We start from the raw sequence: 18323 nt of genomic DNA on the forward strand, positions 1-18323 counted from the left end.
CTGAGATCCCCGCTCATGATCTAGATCAGGGGTGAAATCAAGATCTTTCTAAATAATATGGGTTTATTTATCCAGCAGCAGTGTTAGCTTCTTCATTACTGAAGACCACACTAAATGCCACTCTCACTCCAAGCAATGTAGTGTATAGAGTGGCTGGTGTCACAATGCAGGAAATTAGTTAATCCCTTAGCAGTTTGTAAATCCAGCAGTCACTTTATGTTTTGGTTTAAATGGGCAAAAAGTTCCACACTGAAAGGATTCCAAGATCAAATATTAGATTTGTAATAAATGACAGAACTCGTAGTTAACTAGTAATTTTGGAGCAATCTTTAGCTACTAACTGAAGTTTCTATGAGATTGCATGCATCTTACTTAATTGCACACATAGAAGCTATGAACGAAATTTGGTTAATTTGGGCTTGAGCATGATATCACTGGCATTACTGGTAGTGTATTCTAGTTAAGATCAGGATAGAAAAGGGTGAAGTGGAGCTACTTTTTAAAGATACAACTGGCCTATGGAAGGGGGTTTTTCTTAAGAAAACTAAACCTGGTAGAAATCAAAAGACAAATAAGTGAAAGTCCATAATTGCTTCCTTTTTCATGGTCTGGAACACCAGACTGCTAACATTTAAAGAAAAAGCATGTATTTATATACCACCATTCTCATTTTTGTCATGCCTCAAAGCACTTAACAGCCAATGATATATATTTGAAGTCTAGTCATTATTGTCATGTTGGGAAATGCAGCAGCCAGTTTCTCCACAAAAAGTCTCACAAACAGCAATGAGATATGTAAACAAATAACCTGTGTTAGTCATAGTGTGATATAGCACAGAAGGAAACCACTTGGCCCATCATGCATGTGGTAATTCTTTGAAAGAGCTACCTAATTCATTCCACTCTCCTGCTCTTTCTCCATAGCCCTTCAATTTATTCCTCTTTGTGTATATCTCCAATTCCCCTTTGAAAATTACTATTGAATCTGCTTCCACCACCCTATCAAACTGGGTATTCCAGGTGTCATTTTCAAGCAGGGTATTCCAGGTGTCATCTTCTTTCCTCATGTCTCCTTTAGTTCTTTTGTCAATTATCTTAAATCTAAGTTGTATGTTTACTGATCCTTTGGACACTGAAATCAGCCTCTCCATATTTATCCTTTCAATACCCTTCATGACTTTTTACACCTCAATCAAATTTAACCTTCTTTAATATAAGGAAACCAATCCCAGCCTCTCAAGTCTTTCCACATTACTGAAGTCCCTCATTTTGGTATCACTCTGGCAAATCTCCTTTGCACTGTCTCCAAGGCCATGACAACCTTCCTAAAGTGTGGAATTGAACACAATATTCCATCTGGGGCCTAATCAGTGATTTATAAAAGTTTAGCATAACTTCCTTGCTTTTGTACTCTATGGTCCGATTGATAAAGCCAAGGATCCCACATTCTCTTCTTCCAACCTTCTCAACTTGTACTGCACTTTCAAAGATTTGTGTGCATCCACCCCCTAGGTCTATTTGTTCCTGCACTCTCTTTGGTAAATGGTACCATGTTGTTTATATTAATGTTGGTTGAGTTATGCTTGTTGGTTAGGTTGCTGGGAAAACACCATTGCTCTTTTTCAAAATAGTGTTATGGGATCTTTTGCATCAATTTGAAAAGGCAGGTGGAGTCTCAGTTTAGCATCTCATCCAAGTGATGAGCTCTCCAAAGTGCAGCACTCCCTCAGTACTGCACTGGAGTGACAGCCTAGATTTTGTGCTCAAGTTTCTAGAGTGGGGCTTGAACCTACAACTTGCAGACTCAGGCATGAGTGCCATGACTAACCTATGGCTGACACTTGGAATTTGTAAATACTATGGCCTCAAAATAAAACTATGACAGAAATCTTATGAACTGTAATTCAGTTAGTGCAAAGTTTCAATGAATAATTACAAGATGTCAATGTAAAATTAAATAGCACAAGTCAATATTTGTAAGCATTGTCACTATCTCTTTAATGTTTAGTCACTAATTTCAAATTATTAGGAAAGGCCACTTCCTGTGATAAGAGGAACAAGAAAGAATGCCCTTTGTACTGGAGAAATCCAATACAAGCCATTTCACTGAATTTGATTATATACACAGGGTGAATTTCAGCAAAAGCTGTTTATTATTAATTCAGAGAAGCAGAAATAGTGACGTAACCACATTGTTACTGAGTTCTTAATTCAACTCACTTATCAATTGTTTACCATGTTAGCCCATTTTCTTACCTGGGCTGGATGAGGGAGGGCTGGAGAATATTGTTAACCTAGGCTAGTTATACCTCATTTACAACGAAGTATTGGTCTCATTCTAAATGAGAGTTTTAATATGAACATTTTTTGAAAAGTCTTGAAGGTTTTATTTCAAAGTTTGAAATAAGACTGCAGTTATATGTAGAAGTTTTAGCTAAAGCTTTTGTGCTAATTGAATTATGACCGTATTCCATACAAAACTGACCCCATTTAACTTTCGTCCTTCAGGTTCGACCAAACCAAGGACACCAGAAAGGTAAAAGGTCTGAACAATCGATGCCTGGGCCAGCCAAAGGACAACTATCAAAATAATTACACAGTGAGTGCATTCTTATTTCCTCATATTGCGGCTTATCTAATTACAATGTACACAGAACTTGGTCTTTACTTTATGACATTGATCACCAGTGTTTCAAGAGGAACAGCTCATGATGGTTTCCAATATTATAGGCTATCGATGAAGTCTGTGTTTCCACTGGTCCAGTCCAGCACAGATGGCACTATATTTTGTGGGGCAGGATTTTATAGCTTCTCTGGGAACCGGAATGGATGTGGATGGGACCGGAAAATGCTGGCAGCAGCTGGTGTGCTGGTTTCCTGACCCCATTCCTGATGCTAGCCATTTATGCTGAGGGGGGTTTCAGGGCCACAAGGCTATTTGCCTCTATTAGGCTTGTTAAAAACCTTGTTAAGGCCAATTAATGAAAATCTGAATGGAATTTTCCAGTCGGCTTCCAGTTTCCCAAACTGGGTGTGGGTAGTTTAACCGCCTGAGGGCTCAGCAAGGCCTCCTTTAGATTCTACCCCACCCACCAAGAAATTAAGATGTCAAAGGGCTACAGCTGCGCTGCAGGCCATCCACGATGGAGCTTGCAGATGTGGTCATGTTTATTTTTTAAAATTCCTCAGTGGGCACCTCCCACCCACATGAGCAATGCCCATCTCTCCTGGTGGAGGTGCCAGCTGCCCCTCTCCCCCCTCCTCAGTGCTTTGATTGGCTCCTCCAGCTTGTGGAGCTTGCCCACCCTCCCTAATTGGATGAGGCTCCTGGAGGCGGCCTCTTATCATTCACTTCCAAGTAGATCACTCAGGCTGGCGGACTTGGGACACCATCAGAGTTGGGACCCTCAAATGGTCCGACACTGGAGAATTTTCTAAGGTGATAAGATTCCACCCATTGTGTCAACAAAAGTAATCTATGGGCAATAAACATGTTTTACATTAATTGACTTTGTTCAGTTTAATGACATTTAATGTATTGGAAATTAGAATGAGCTATAGATGGTGTCAAACCATCATATTTATAAAAATCCATTGTTGCCAGTCAATGAAAGTTAGATATTAAATATTTATAAGATAATCAAATGATAAAATTGATGCTTATCAATTCTAAGATATTTCTTTATGTTTTGTTCCAGGAATTGCAATCCTCTGCTAAATCTAATTTCCACAACGATCTGCACTGTCCAGTTTGTCTCCAGACCCCCATGTTTCCTGTGGAGACTAACTGCGGCCACTTGTTTTGTGGTAGGTTTGACCAAGTGAAGGTACTTACACTGTTTTGTACTGAGATGTACTTTTGCTGGGTAAGATTCCTTCTTTCTATTTCTCTCTTTCCTAAGTAGATCTGCCAGTGGTACACAACAAATCTAATCAAATGAGTAGGTTTTCAACCCTAGTTCTTGTCTCTCCCTAAGTCTCTTTGAAACTTAAATATTTCAGATTCACTTGGTGTTTCCTCAGGCATGTGGAATGGTGTGGATGTAAAGTCAAATCCAACCATCTTGAGTTCTTGGTTCACTGGTGGCCTGAAATGATTTAAAACAACTAATGCATTCTCTCTCCCAGTGGATAAGTTCACTATGTGGTGTAAGTACAATTCCTGCCACTGGGAAACACATATGTTTGGATGTTGGCAGAAGACAAGATCAGGCTAAGCTTGGACTCTCCCTGCCCCATGTTTAAACAGCATGCCTATATTCACTGTCTCTATTTATATATCAAGAATAGCAACTTGGGTGCACACCACAGCATGAGTAAGTAAGGCGGGAGAAATCTTTTCTCCACTTATTTCTATTCTGAAAGAGACATTGATAAGATTTCTGTGGGTACCAATAGCCTTTGATATCTTATTCAAGTAGACACTCTTTGCGTGAGATTGCATAGTGATCATCAGCAGCCTATTTAACTGGGGGCCATCACAGGTCGCAACTGGGAAAAGAGATCAAACTAATTTTTTTCATCGTAGTGCCCAAATTATCTATCTGAATGAGATCTGTTAACTCAATACAGCCTGGGCATTGATCCTGGAGTCTTCATTAGTCTCCATTCCTCAGTTCCAGATTGGTTGATGCATTGGCAAAGTGCAGCCTGGCATTTCCAAACGGTCCTTTTTTTGGCCTTAAGTTTCAACTTCTTGCTCTAGGTTTGAAAATATAAGTTCTGAATGAACCAGGATGGGCATGTTTCACTGTAAAAAAAAACTGGAGCTCAGCAAACCCTTTAGATTTAATATTTTGCCATTGCTACAGGAGCATATTGCTACATAAGGTTTGATTTTAAATTATGATAACCTAACTACTGTTTCAAAACAGTTTGTGCAAGATTACTGGCTACCACAATTCTCTTCCCAATAACAGACTTTGTTATCTTGTGTATTATAAATGCTTTGGTCTTTGCTAGTTCTCAAAGTTACTCTTTTCTTTCTCCACAAAATGATACATTCAAGGGGAAGTTAGATAAGTACACAAGGGAGAAAGGAATAGAAGGATATGTTGATAGGATTTGATGAAGCAGGATTGGAGGAGTCTTGTGTGGAGCATTAACACTGACATGGACAAGGTGGGCCAAATGACTGTTTCCGTGCTGTATATATTTTTATTCATCCAAGGGATGTGAGCAAGGCGGGCAAGACCAGCATTTGTTGCCCATCCTGAATTGCTCTTGAGAAAGTGGTGCAGAGCTGCCTTCTGGAACCCCTGCAGTTCAAGTAGGTACACATGAAGTGCTGTTAGGATAGGAGTTCCAGGATTTTGACCCAGTGACATTGAAGGAACAACAATATATTTCCAAGTCAGGATGGTGTATGGCTTGGGGAACTTGCAAGTGGTGGTGTTCCTATGCATCTGCTGTACTCGTCCTTCTAGAAGTTGCAGGTTTGCAAGATGCTTTGGAAGGAGCTTTGGAGATTTGCTGAAGTGCATCTTGTAGATGGTACACACTGCTGCTACTGTGCATCATTGGTGCAGGGAGTGGCTGTTTAAAGTGGTAGATGGGACGCTGATCAAGCAGGCTGTGTTTTCCTGGATGGTGCTGAGTTTCCTTAGCATTGTTAAAGCTACCCTTATCCAGGCAAGTGGAGAGTATTCCATCCTGGCTTGTGCCTTGTAAATGTTGGAGTGGCTGTGGGGAGCCAGGAGGTGAGTTACTCATCATAGAATTATCAGCCTCTCACCTGCTCTTGTAGCTTCTGTATTTATATGGCTGGTTCAGTTAAGCTTCTTAGGATATTGATGGTGGGGGAGCTCAGCAATGGTAGTGCCACTGAATGTCAAGGGGAAATGATTAGATTCTCTGTCCTTGGAAATGATCACTACCTGGCACTTGTGTGATGCATATGTTACTTGCCACTTATCAGCCCAAGCTTGAATGTTGTCCAGGTCTTGCTGCATGCAAGCATGGACTGCTTCAGTATCTGATGCATTGAGAATAGTGCTGAACACTGCAATCAACAGTGAACATCCCCATTTCTGACCTTGTGTTGGAGAGAAAGACATTGAAACAGCTGAAGATGGTTGGGCCTAGGAAACTACCCTGAGGAACTGAGACAATTTCCGTCCAACAACCTTTCCTTTGTCCTAGGTATGATTCCAAACAGTGGAGAGCTCTTCCCCTGATTTAATTTTTCACTACGGCTCCTTGATGTCAACCTTGGTCAAATGCTGCCTTGATATCAAGGGCAGTCACTTTCACCTCACCTCTGGAACTAAACTTTTTTGTTCATGTTTGATAAAGGTTGTAATGACGTCTGGAGGTGAGTGGCTCTGATCAAATTAAGCATTAGCGAGCAGGGTATTGTTGAGTGGGAGTCATTCGATAGCACTGTCAATGACACCTTCCATCACTTTTCTGATGATTGATAGTAGACTTATGAGGCAGTAATTGGTCAGATTGGATTTATCCTGCTTTTTGTGGACAGGACAAACCTGGGCAATTTTTTCCACATGGTTGGTTTGATGCCACTATTGTAGTTCTATTAGAACAGCTTGGCTAAGGGCTTGGCTTGTACTCGAGCAAAAAGTCTTAAGTACTTCAGCTGGTATGTTGTCAGTGCCCATAGCCTTTGTTGTATCCAGTACCTTCAGCCATTATTTAATATCACGTGGAGTGAATCAAATTAGTTGAAGACTGGCATCTGTGATGCTGCGGACCTCAGAACGAGGCTAAGATGGATCATTTACTCAACATTTCTGGCCGAAGATAGTTGCAAATGCTTCAGCTTTGTCTTTTGCACTGGTGTTCTGGAATCTCCCATAATTGAGGATGGAGATATTTGTGGAGTCACCTCCCGTGCTTAGTTGTTTAAGTGACCACCACCATTCACAACTGGATGTGGCAGGACTGCAGAGCTTTGATCTGATTCAGTGGTTCTGGAATTGCTTTGTTTTCATGCTGTTATTCTGTTGTTTAATATGCATGTCCTCCTGTGTTGTAGCTTCACCAGTTTGGCATTTAATTTTTAGTTTTGCCTGGCTCTTCTCCTGGCACGCTCGCCTATATTCCTTATTGAAACAGGGATGATCCCCTGACTTGATGGTGATGTTAGAGTGAATTATATGCTGGGCCATGAAGTTACAGAATTTGATTCAATACAATTCAACTGCTGCTGATGGTCCACAATGCCTCATCGATGCCCAGTTTTGAGCTGCTGGATCTGTTCTCAATCTATCCCATTTAACATGATAGTAGTGCCATACAACACAATGGATGCTATCCTCACTGTGAAGACAGGACTTTGTCTCTACAAGGACTGTGCAATGGTTACCCCTACCAATGAACAGATGCATCTTTTAAAATTCTTTCTTGGGATATGAGCATCGCTGGCAAGGCCGACATTCCTAATTGGCCTTGAGAAGGTGGTGCTGAGCCACTTTCTTGAACCACTGCAGTCCATCTAATGCAGGTACAGCTACAGTGCTGTTAGGAAGGGAGTTCTATGACAGGTTGATTAGTGAGAGTGAGGTCAGGTATGTTTTTCCCTCTTGCTGGTTCTCTCTCCTCCCACAGGCCCATTATACAAACATATGAATTAGGAGCATGAATAGGCCACTTGGCTCCTCGAGCCTGCTCTGCCATTCAATAAGATCATGGCTGATCTGAATGTAACCTCAACCCCACATTCCTGCCTACCACCGGTAACCTTTCACCTCTTTGTTAATCAAGAATCTATCTAGCTCTACCTTAAAAATATTCAAAGACTCTGCTTCCACCGCCTTTTGAGGAAGAGAGTTCCAAAGACTCACAACCCTCAGAGAAAAAAATTCTCTTTATCTCTGTCTTAAATGAGCGACCCCTTATTTTTAAACACTGATCCCTAGTTCTAGATTCTCCCACAAGAGGAAACATCCTCTCCACGTTCACCCTGTCAAGACCCCTCAGGATCATAAAGGTTTCAATTAAGTTGCCTCTTACTCTTCTAAATTCCAGTGGATATAAGCCTAACCTGTCCAGCCTTTCCTCATAAGACAACCCGCCCAATCCTGGTTTTAGTCGAGGAAACCTTCTCTGAACTGCTTCTAATGCATTTACATTTTTCTTTAAATAAGGAGACCAGTACTGTACACAATACTCCAGATGTGGTCTCACCAATGCCCTGCACAACTGAATCATAACCTCTACTTTTGTAATCAATTCCCCTCACAATAAATAATAACATTCTATTAGCTTTCCTAATTACCTGCTGTACCTGCATACTAACCATTTGTGATTCCTGCACTAGGACACCCAGATCCCTCTGAATCTCAGAGCTCTGCAATCTCTCACCATTTAGATAAGCTTCTTTTTTATTCTGCCAGCCAAAATGAATGATTTCACATTTGCCCAAATTATACTCCATTTTCCAGATCTTTGCCCACTCACTTAATCTATGTCACTTTGTAGCCTCCTTATGTCCTCTTCACAATTTACTTTCCTACCTTTATGTTGTCAGCAAATTTAGCAACCATTCCTTCAGTCCCATATGTCCTTCAGGACTTGGCTAGCTCAGTCAATAGTAGTACTACCGATCCACTGTTAGTTATGGACATTGAAACCCCCAACCCAGAGTATATTCTGTGCCCTTGCCACCCTCACTGCTTCTTCCAAATGGTGTTCAACATGAAGGAGCACTGATTAATCAGATGGAGGATGGCAGGTTGTAATTAAGGAGGTTTTCTTGCCCATTTTGGCATGATGTCATGAAACTTCATCGGATCCAAAATCAATGTTGAGAACTCGCAGGACCACTCCCTCCTGACTTATACCACTGTGCTTCCACCTCTGGTAGGTCAGGACATACCTAGGGATCGTAATTGAGGTGTATGGTATGATTTGGTGAGTATGACTATGTCTGGCTGTTGCTTGACTTATCTGTTTTTGCACAAGTCCCCAGAAGTTAGTGAGGAGGACTTTGCAGGGTCAACTGGGCAGTGTATGCCTTTGACGTTTCAATTGCCTAGGTCAACATGGATGGTCTGTCCAGTTTTATTCTTTGACTTTGCTGTAGCGGTTTGATATGACCTCTTGGCTTGCTAGGCCATTTCAGTGGGCAGTTAAGAATCAACCATATTCTATTTAATTCTGTGGTTTTAACCACCGAACCTTCATGCAGTCCAATACTACTCTGAGTTGCTACAAGATACTCAATGGAGCCAAAATACAGTTGTGTTTTTATACTGAAAATAATCAGTGTTTTACTGTACTCCATGTAGAATGTATTACTACATTATTTCATAATGATGACAATAGCTGGTCATACTTTCATTCAATGTCATTGCAGCTGTACTATTAACGGTTATTTTTCCTTTAAATCTGGAGCATGAATTTTAAAATGGACAAGTTAGAGAATGAGCATAAAATTGTAATTTATTCTTGAGGTCAAAGAACATTAATAAATCACTCTGGCTTCTCTATTTTGACTTCTGATGTCATCTGAACTCCAAGTAAATCACAGTTTTATTACCCACTGCTACCCATCCACAGCACTCACAACATCATCCTTGTGTGCCTTTCACTGGTGCAATGGGGATTAATTTTCTTTGATTAAGGGCAATGAAGAGGGTTTATTCAAAGAAGCAAAGCTCACAAATTATCTGAAATGTTAATGGTTTTTGGGGCTGTAACAGAGTACAGGGTTTTTTTTTACATATTCATTGCAAGGCTTTGCAATATTTTAAATATCACTGCATATTCACTATTCATAAAAAGTAAATTACTATCTACCTAAAAAAAGCAAGTAAGTACATTTTTATATAAACTGTTAGAAAAAACAGAATAAATATGTCATAGAGAGATTTGAACAGAAATGAGAAAGCAAACACTTGCTGCAACTTTACTCAGCCACCCTCCTAGGCTGCACTGAAGACAGGATTTTGCAAAATACTTTGCAAGTCATTGTGGCACTCAAATTTCCAGGGATTTGGCTACTTAAACTGGTTTTACACCAGAATTACTCCGGGACACCTTCTGGTATGCAAATAAACTCACCTACTCCCCCTGCTGGTGAATGCTATTATTTTCAAATACTGCAACAACAATAGAACAGCATCATGGACATTTACGAAACTGAAGGCTAAAGTATCCACATGAACAGAAGTTATTGAGATTGCATTTCTAAAGAGGTGTACTTCCAAAGTGATTCACATACTACCTGGCTGCTGGCTTTTGTGACAAACAAATTATTTAAAAATATCATGCAATCACATTGCTAAGTCACACTGTATGATGCTTAGCTGCAGTGGATGATTTATTTTTTACATGGCATCACGAAGAGCACTCTCCAGTGACAATAAATAATTTCTCGCGTTCTACTTTAAAGAAGATTACAGAATTCATGCTCGTAAAATTCTGCGAGAAGAATTCGGCGGCCAACAGAGTGAGCTTATTTTCAACCCATCAGGGTTAATTCCCTTATTTATCAACACGTTAACATAAATTGTTGTTTGCATTACTTTAGAACAAATGTTACCTGATTTGAAATGAGTTATACTACAGAGGGACACAGCAGCCTAGTGATTATGGTATTGGGCTAGTAATCTACTCACCATAAATTCAAATTACATCATTATTTGAGTTCAGTAAAGCTTATGAAAAATGATTATGAAAGCTGCTGCATTGTCAGAAAAGCCCAGCTGGTTTATTAATGTTCTGTAGGGAAAGGGGCTTGTCACCTCTCTTTAGTCTGGTCTACACTTGATTTTAGTCCACATTAAATGCAGATGGGTATCACAGTGGTGTTCACATCAACATTAGAGGGGAAAAAAAATGCCTAGTCCAACAGAGCTAAGTTATTGACTGTAACTTATATCCTGCTCAAGAAAATATACATATGTACAGTTCCAATGTCAGAGTATATAAACTTGAATGTGCAAGAATGTGGGTGGGACAAGTATGTCTTACCTCGATGTGAGGAGTTAAACGTAAGTTCCCAGGAGCTGCTCCTCCAATCACAGGCCATTTCTCTCCTGCGTTTGCTGCTGATAGGCTCACTACAATTTGTGATTGGAGGAGCAGCAAACACCAGCGTTGGTGAATTCGGGGCCCGGGGAGCTGAGGGCAAGGGAACTGAGGGCCGTGGAGCAAGGCCCAGGGAGTAGGGGTATTGGGAAGCGAGGTCTAGGCAGGCTGTAGCGGGGTGTGAGGCAGCTGGAGCGGAGCACAAGGCAGCGGGAGTGGGGCTTACTGGCAACTGACTGGAGACTGTGTGAGAGAGAATGTGTGAAAGAGAGTGTGTATGTTGGGGGGGTGGTGAAGAGAGTGTGGGAAGGGGGAGAGAGCTTGAGAAAGGGGTGAGTGTGCGTGAGGGGGAAAGTGTGGGAGAGAGTGTGGGAAGGGGGCGAGAATTTAGGAAGGGGGGTGTGAGAGAGGGGTGAGTGTGTGAGGGGGAGAGAGTGTGTATGTGGGGGGAGGGGAGAGAGTGTGAGAAGGGGGAGAGCGTGTGAGAGGAGTGAGTGTGTGGGGGTTAGTGAGTGTGAGAGGGGGCGAGTAAGTGTGTGGAGGGGGAAAGTGAGTTTGTGGAGGGGGAGAGTGAGTGTGTGAGGGGGAGAGTGAGTGTGTGAGGGGGAGAGTGAGTGTGTGGATGGGGAGAGTGAGTGTGTGAGGGGGAGAGTGAGTGTGTGAGGGGGAGAGTGAGTGTGTGAGGGGGAGAGTGAGTGTGTGAGGGGGAGAGTGAGTGTGTGAGGGGGAGAGTGAGTGTGTGAGGGGGAGAGTGAGTGTGTGAGGGGGAGAGTGAGTGTGTGAGGGGGAGAGTGAGTGTGTGAGGAGGGGAAAGTGAGTGTGAGGAGGGGAAAGTGAGCGTGTGAGGAGGGGAGAGTGAGCGTGTGGATGGGGAGAGTGAGCGTGTGAGGGGGAGAGTGAGCGTGTGAGGGGGAGAGTGAGCGTGTGAGGGGGAGAGTGAGCGTGTGAGGGGGAGAGTGAGCGTGTGAGGGGGAGAGTGAGCGTGTGAGGAGGGGAAGAGTGAGCGTGTGAGGAGGGGAAGAGTGAGCGTGTGAGGAGGGGAAGAGTGAGCGTGTGAGGAGGGGAAGAGTGAGCGTGTGAGGAGGGGAGAGTGAGCGTGTGAGGAGGGGAGAGTGAGCGTGTGAGGAGGGGAGAGTGAGCGTGTGAGGAGGGGAGAGTGAGCGTGTGAGGAGGGGAGAGTGAGCGTGTGAGGAGGGGAGAGTGAGCGTGTGAGGAGGGGAGAGTGAGCGTGTGAGGAGGGGAGAGTGAGCGTGTGAGGAGGGGAGAGTGAGCGTGTGAGGAGGGGAGAGTGAGCGTGTGAGGAGGGGAGAGTGAGCGTGTGAGGAGGGGAGAGTGAGCGTGTGAGGAGGGGAGAGTGAGCGTGTGAGGAGGGGAGAGTGAGCGTGTGAGGAGGGGAGAGTGAGCGTGTGAGGAGGGGAGAGTGAGCGTGTGAGGAGGGGAGAGTGAGCGTGTGAGGAGGGGAGAGTGAGCGTGTGAGGAGGGGAGAGTGAGCGTGTGAGGAGGGGAGAGTGAGCGTGTGAGGAGGGGAGAGTGAGCGTGTGAGGAGGGGAGAGTGAGCGTGTGAGGAGGGGAGAGTGAGCGTGTGAGGAGGGGAGAGTGAGCGTGTGAGGAGGGGAGAGTGAGCGTGTGAGGAGGGGAGAGTGAGCGTGTGAGGAGGGGAGAGTGAGCGTGTGAGGAGGGGAGAGTGAGCGTGTGAGGAGGGGAGAGTGAGCGTGTGAGGAGGGGAGAGTGAGCGTGTGAGGAGGGGAGAGTGAGCGTGTGAGGAGGGGAGAGTGAGCGTGTGAGGAGGGGAGAGTGAGCGTGTGAGGAGGGGAGAGTGAGCGTGTGAGGAGGGGAGAGTGAGCGTGTGAGGAGGGGAGAGTGAGCGTGTGAGGAGGGGAGAGTGAGCGTGTGAGGAGGGGAGAGTGAGCGTGTGAGGAGGGGAGAGTGAGCGTGTGAGGAGGGGAGAGTGAGCGTGTGAGGAGGGGAGAGTGAGCGTGTGAGGAGGGGAGAGTGAGCGTGTGAGGAGGGGAGAGTGAGCGTGTGAGGAGGGGAGAGTGAGCGTGTGAGGAGGGGAGAGTGAGCGTGTGAGGAGGGGAGAGTGAGCGTGTGAGGAGGGGAGAGTGAGCGTGTGAGGAGGGGAGAGTGAGCGTGTGAGGAGGGGAGAGTGAGCGTGTGAGGAGGGGAGAGTGAGCGTGTGAGGAGGGGAGAGTGAGCGTGTGAGGAGGGGAGAGTGAGCGTGTGAGGAGGGGAGAGTGAGCGTGTGAGGAGGGGAGAGTGAGCGTGTGAGGAGGGGAGAGTGAGCGTGTGAGGAGGGGAGAGTGAGCGTGTGAGGAGGGGAGAGTGAGCGTGTGAGGAGGGGAGAGTGAGCGTGTGAGGAGGGGAGAGTGAGCGTGTGAGGAGGGGAGAGTGAGCGTGTGAGGAGGGGAGAGTGAGCGTGTGAGGAGGGGAGAGTGAGCGTGTGAGGAGGGGAGAGTGAGCGTGTGAGGAGGGGAGAGTGAGCGTGTGAGGAGGGGAGAGTGAGCGTGTGAGGAGGGGAGAGTGAGCGTGTGAGGAGGGGAGAGTGAGCGTGTGAGGAGGGGAGAGTGAGCGTGTGAGGAGGGGAGAGTGAGCGTGTGAGGAGGGGAGAGTGAGCGTGTGAGGAGGGGAGAGTGAGCGTGTGAGGAGGGGAGAGTGAGCGTGTGAGGAGGGGAGAGTGAGCGTGTGAGGAGGGGAGAGTGAGCGTGTGAGGAGGGGAGAGTGAGCGTGTGAGGAGGGGAGAGTGAGCGTGTGAGGAGGGGAGAGTGAGCGTGTGAGGAGGGGAGAGTGAGCGTGTGAGGAGGGGAGAGTGAGCGTGTGAGGAGGGGAGAGTGAGCGTGTGAGGAGGGGAGAGTGAGCGTGTGAGGAGGGGAGAGTGAGCGTGTGAGGAGGGGAGAGTGAGCGTGTGAGGAGGGGAGAGTGAGCGTGTGAGGAGGGGAGAGTGAGCGTGTGAGGAGGGGAGAGTGAGCGTGTGAGGAGGGGAGAGTGAGCGTGTGAGGAGGGGAGAGTGAGCGTGTGAGGAGGGGAGAGTGAGCGTGTGAGGAGGGGAGAGTGAGCGTGTGAGGAGGGGAGAGTGAGCGTGTGAGGAGGGGAGAGTGAGCGTGTGAGGAGGGGAGAGTGAGCGTGTGAGGAGGGGAGAGTGAGCGTGTGAGGAGGGGAGAGTGAGCGTGTGAGGAGGGGAGAGTGAGCGTGTGAGGAGGGGAGAGTGAGCGTGTGAGGAGGGGAGAGTGAGCGTGTGGGGGCGCAGAGAGGGAGGGAGAGTGTGTCCATAAGTCTGGCTCACTCCCAGTATCAGGGTTCTCATTCACCCTCACCTACATACACCATCATGCACTCTCATCCACTCTCAAAGTGGGTGAGTGAGTGAGCACCTCAGACTGGGAGTGAGCCACACGCACCCTATTATACTCTATTACTCTTCTTCATTTATTACTTATTGTTTTTTTTGCTCTGAAAGCTATTTATCTCCCTTTTTTTTTGAAATTCATGTTTAATGTTGTGCCAAATTTTATCTTTCTGAAGTTTGCTCATCCGCCCTATGACTGAGAAAAATGTTGAAATGTGGCTCGCCGCGTGAGAAGGTTGGGCAAGCCTGGTTTAAGGATTTTGATACAGTGACATTGAAGGGAGAGCAATATATTTCCAAGTCAGGACAGTGTGTGAGTTGGAGGGAAACTTGCAGCTGATGGTATTCCCATGTCTGTGCCCTTGCTCTTTTCAGTGGTAGAGCTTGCAGATTTGGAAGGTGCTGTTGAAGGAGCCTTGGTGAATTGCTGCAGTACATCTCGTAGATGGTACACACTGCTGCTACTGTATGCCAGGGTCGGAAGAAGTAAATGTTTAAGGTGGTGAATGGAGTGCTGATCAATTGGTAGCTTTGTCCCAGATGATGTCAAGCTCCTTGAGTGTTGTTGGGCCTCCACTCATCCAGGCAAATGAGAAGTATTCCATCATACTCCTGACCTGTGCCTTATGGATGTTTGACAGGCTTGGGGAGAGAGGTGGTGAGTTACTCACAGCAGAATATCCAGCCTCTGACCAGCTGTTGTAGTCATGGTATTTATATGGCTGGCCCAGTTAAGTTTCTAATCAATGATAATCTCCAGGATGTTGATGGTGGGGGATTCATCGATGGTAATGCCATTGAATACCAAGGCAAGGTGGCTGGACTTTCTCTTGTTGGAGATGGTCATTGCCTGTGTTACGATCCCCGTAGAGATCAACATTTAAAAAGAAATTCAAATTTCCAGTTAATAGCTGAAAGAATGACACAATAAGATTTCACATATTAAGACATTTACTGTAACAATGACTACCAACACTATTGACTAAACACCATCTTTGTAGATAACTTATACTTTAAACCATAGAACAGAATACCCCCCTTCCTATTCTTACCCCAACCAAAGAAACACACTTCACAGCTATTATTTACATTATCTTTTATGCAGACATTAAATTGTCCCAGAATCAATCCAAAGTGACTGTTAGCTCCTGAGGGTTTATTCCTGTTCTTTACTTTTCTCTTTTAAGCCTGGAAACTTGCAACCTTAGAACTATCTTTCACAGTCAGATTTGCATTACTCGGGGACTCTTTCTCTAGCCCAAGCTGGGCAACTCTTCCAGTCTCGTTTTGGTACCCTACAAATTTGGTCTTTTCAGTCTGAGCGGCAAACCATAGAGACCTTGTTGCCCTCCAGCTGCTCCCTCTCTCTTGGTTCCAGGCAGGCTAAAAGCACTGTGATATTCTGCAATGTTCTAGGAGAGCCTCTAACTTGATCATTTCAATGGCTGCCTCTGTATCCTTCCCCATGACAATGTGAGTCACATGGGCCTTGTATCTAAGTAGAAATGCTAATTAGCTATCTTTGAGAACCCAACTCTCTTCATCTTGGAACTAAATTGGACAGTTTAAAGCACAACTGGTTACAATTTGACATCCTCAACACTTCTCTGGAGCTTTGGAGACTCTCAGTCTCCACTGTTAACACATCAGCTGCTGTCAATGTATCCAAGTGTAAACACTGGGGAGATGGTGATGCAGTGGTTATATCACTCTACTAGTAATCCAGAGGCCCCAACTAATGCTCTGGGTTCAAATCCCACCACAGCAGTTGGTGGAATTTAAATTGTTAATAAAATCTGGAATGAAAAACTATTCTCAGTGATAGTGACCATGAAAACATTATAGATTATTATGTGCAACAAATGCTGGCCTGTCTGTGGTGACCCCATCCTATTAAAGAATAAATTAAAAAATACTTTGCACCTTCTTCCCAATGAAATAATCTAAGCCTTCCTTTGGTCGTTAAAAATCAAACCACCCAGGCAGACTTCAGAACAGGTCACATTACCCCCTTCATTTTACCTTAAATTTAAAGACACAGTCCCAGAACATAATCTTATAAAACCTTATAATTGTACATCTGACATTATGTGATGCAGGTGTTACTTGCCACTTATCATCCCAAACCTGAATGTTGTCCAGGTCTTGCTGCACTGAGCCAAATTACTATTCCTTTCGTATCATGTTCCAGCCTGTCTTCTGAGTTGTACAGTTAATTTTGCATCATTGTGCACAAGGAACCATTTTACAGTGACACAAATCTTAAAATATAATTATGGCCTTGGTGCCAGTTTGTGTCAAATTATGGACTGATTTATTTTATGCTGTTGGCCCAAACGCCCTTGGAACTAGGTTAAAATTGTCTAAACTCATCCCATCAGTCTGACCTGATTTTGCACCAGGTTCCAGAACGCAAGAAATAGGAGCAGGAGTAGACTACACGGTCTGTCGAGCCTGCGCTGCCATTTAATTCATTCGTGGTTGATCTTGGGCCCACCTGCTCTCCATATCCCTTGATTCCCTGAGATACCAAAAATCTGTCTACCCCAGCCTTAAATGTATTCAATGATGGAGTATCCACAAGTCTTTGGGGCAGAAAATTGCAAAAATTCACAACTCTTTGAGTGAAGAAATTTCTTCTCATCTCAGTCCTATATGATCAGCGCCTTATCCTGAGACTGTATCCCTGTGTTTTAGATTCCCCGAACTGCAGAAACAATCTTTGAGCATCTACCCTTTTAAGCGCATTCAGAATGTTGTTTCAATGAGATGGGCTCTCGTTCTTCTAAACTTCCAGACAATATAGGTATACTTTCTAAAAGTGAAAGGGCAGTATCACAGCACACTGTCATTCAGTCATTTTATTTTCTTGTTTTCTTTCACTAACAGGGCCATGTTTGATTGGGTACTGGGGACATGGTTCGTGGTTAGGAGCTGTGAGCTGTCCTCTGTGCAGACAAAAGGTATGCTTCAGCCAATATGAATGGATTTCGATGACAAGAAACTGAATTGCCTTAAATCTAATAAATACAAATGGAATGTAAAATGTTGTTTAAATTTGAATTGTGAAATGATACAAATGTGCCAAACACTAGGGATCAGGATGTGGGAGGTGGACTTGTGACTTCTTTCACCCCTGGGAAATTTGATACATAACATGTTGATCAAGAATGGAATGAGTTCTCTGTGTAACTCATTGGGAAGAATTTTCCCAGGCAAGGGGAGGCAGGCTTGCGTGCGTGCAGGGAGTTAAATCCCCTAAAAGAGACTTCGGGTTGGGACCCCAACATCATGCCGCTAGCTTCCATATTTCACTGGGCAGGATTAAAGGTGAAAAGGGAACCACTTTGGATCTGTTGAGAAACCAATTGAGATGCTTAAAAAGTCAATCAAATGCAGTTTTAACCTTTGATGTTGGATTTCACACCTAAGGTACCTGTTTCCTGACGTGTCAGCAATTCGCCAGGGTCACCGAGGCTAGGGCATGGCGGGAAGGGCTTCTTCAGTGAAACTGACAAGCTGGAAAGGCTTTGATCAGTTACACTGAAGAGTTTTAGACATGTCCAGGTGAGAGATTGCTGGCTAAAGCACTTCTCTCAGAGAGGGCTATCACTGTTCAACACATGATTGCTAACTTCTTGGAAGGCACCTCACCTGTCTAGCACTTCACTCACCTTCTGATGTACTTCCAGCTGCCAGCCTTAACCACGATATAGAAGCTTATGCAGCTGCACATTCCATCTATGCTGAGGGGGAGGGGCAAGAGTAAAAGCAACACCACTACCAGCAGCACTTGCAGCAGCACCAGCTGCCTTCTCCTGAGCTGTATTCTCTTCCATAGGGCAGAGGGAGTGGACACCGAGATCCAGCTGGAAGAAAGTGAGATTCCCAATGCAGGGTCGACAGAGAGAGGACCAGCTCCCTCAACATGTGTGAGCACCAGTTACTCAGGAGGCTCAGGTTCACTGCCAACATCTGCACCCTCCTG

The 18323-nt window shown here is 44.8% G+C and overlaps 1 protein-coding gene across 1 annotated transcript in view; it reads left to right on the forward strand.

Moving 5' to 3' along the window:
• LOC144692397 (E3 ubiquitin-protein ligase RNF170-like) overlaps window positions 1-18323 on the forward strand; it is a 50657-nt gene that overhangs the window by 21844 nt on the left and 10490 nt on the right. Inside the window, exons 3-5 of the mRNA XM_078561204.1 lie at window positions 2509-2599; window positions 3699-3807; window positions 17225-17298. Of these exons, the coding sequence (XP_078417330.1) occupies window positions 2509-2599; window positions 3699-3807; window positions 17225-17298 (274 nt within the window). The remainder of the gene's footprint in view (window positions 1-2508; window positions 2600-3698; window positions 3808-17224; window positions 17299-18323) is intronic.

This window comes from Cetorhinus maximus, chromosome 17, assembly GCF_964194155.1.
Source record: "Cetorhinus maximus chromosome 17, sCetMax3.hap1.1, whole genome shotgun sequence".
Taxonomy (NCBI): domain Eukaryota; kingdom Metazoa; phylum Chordata; class Chondrichthyes; order Lamniformes; family Cetorhinidae; genus Cetorhinus; species Cetorhinus maximus.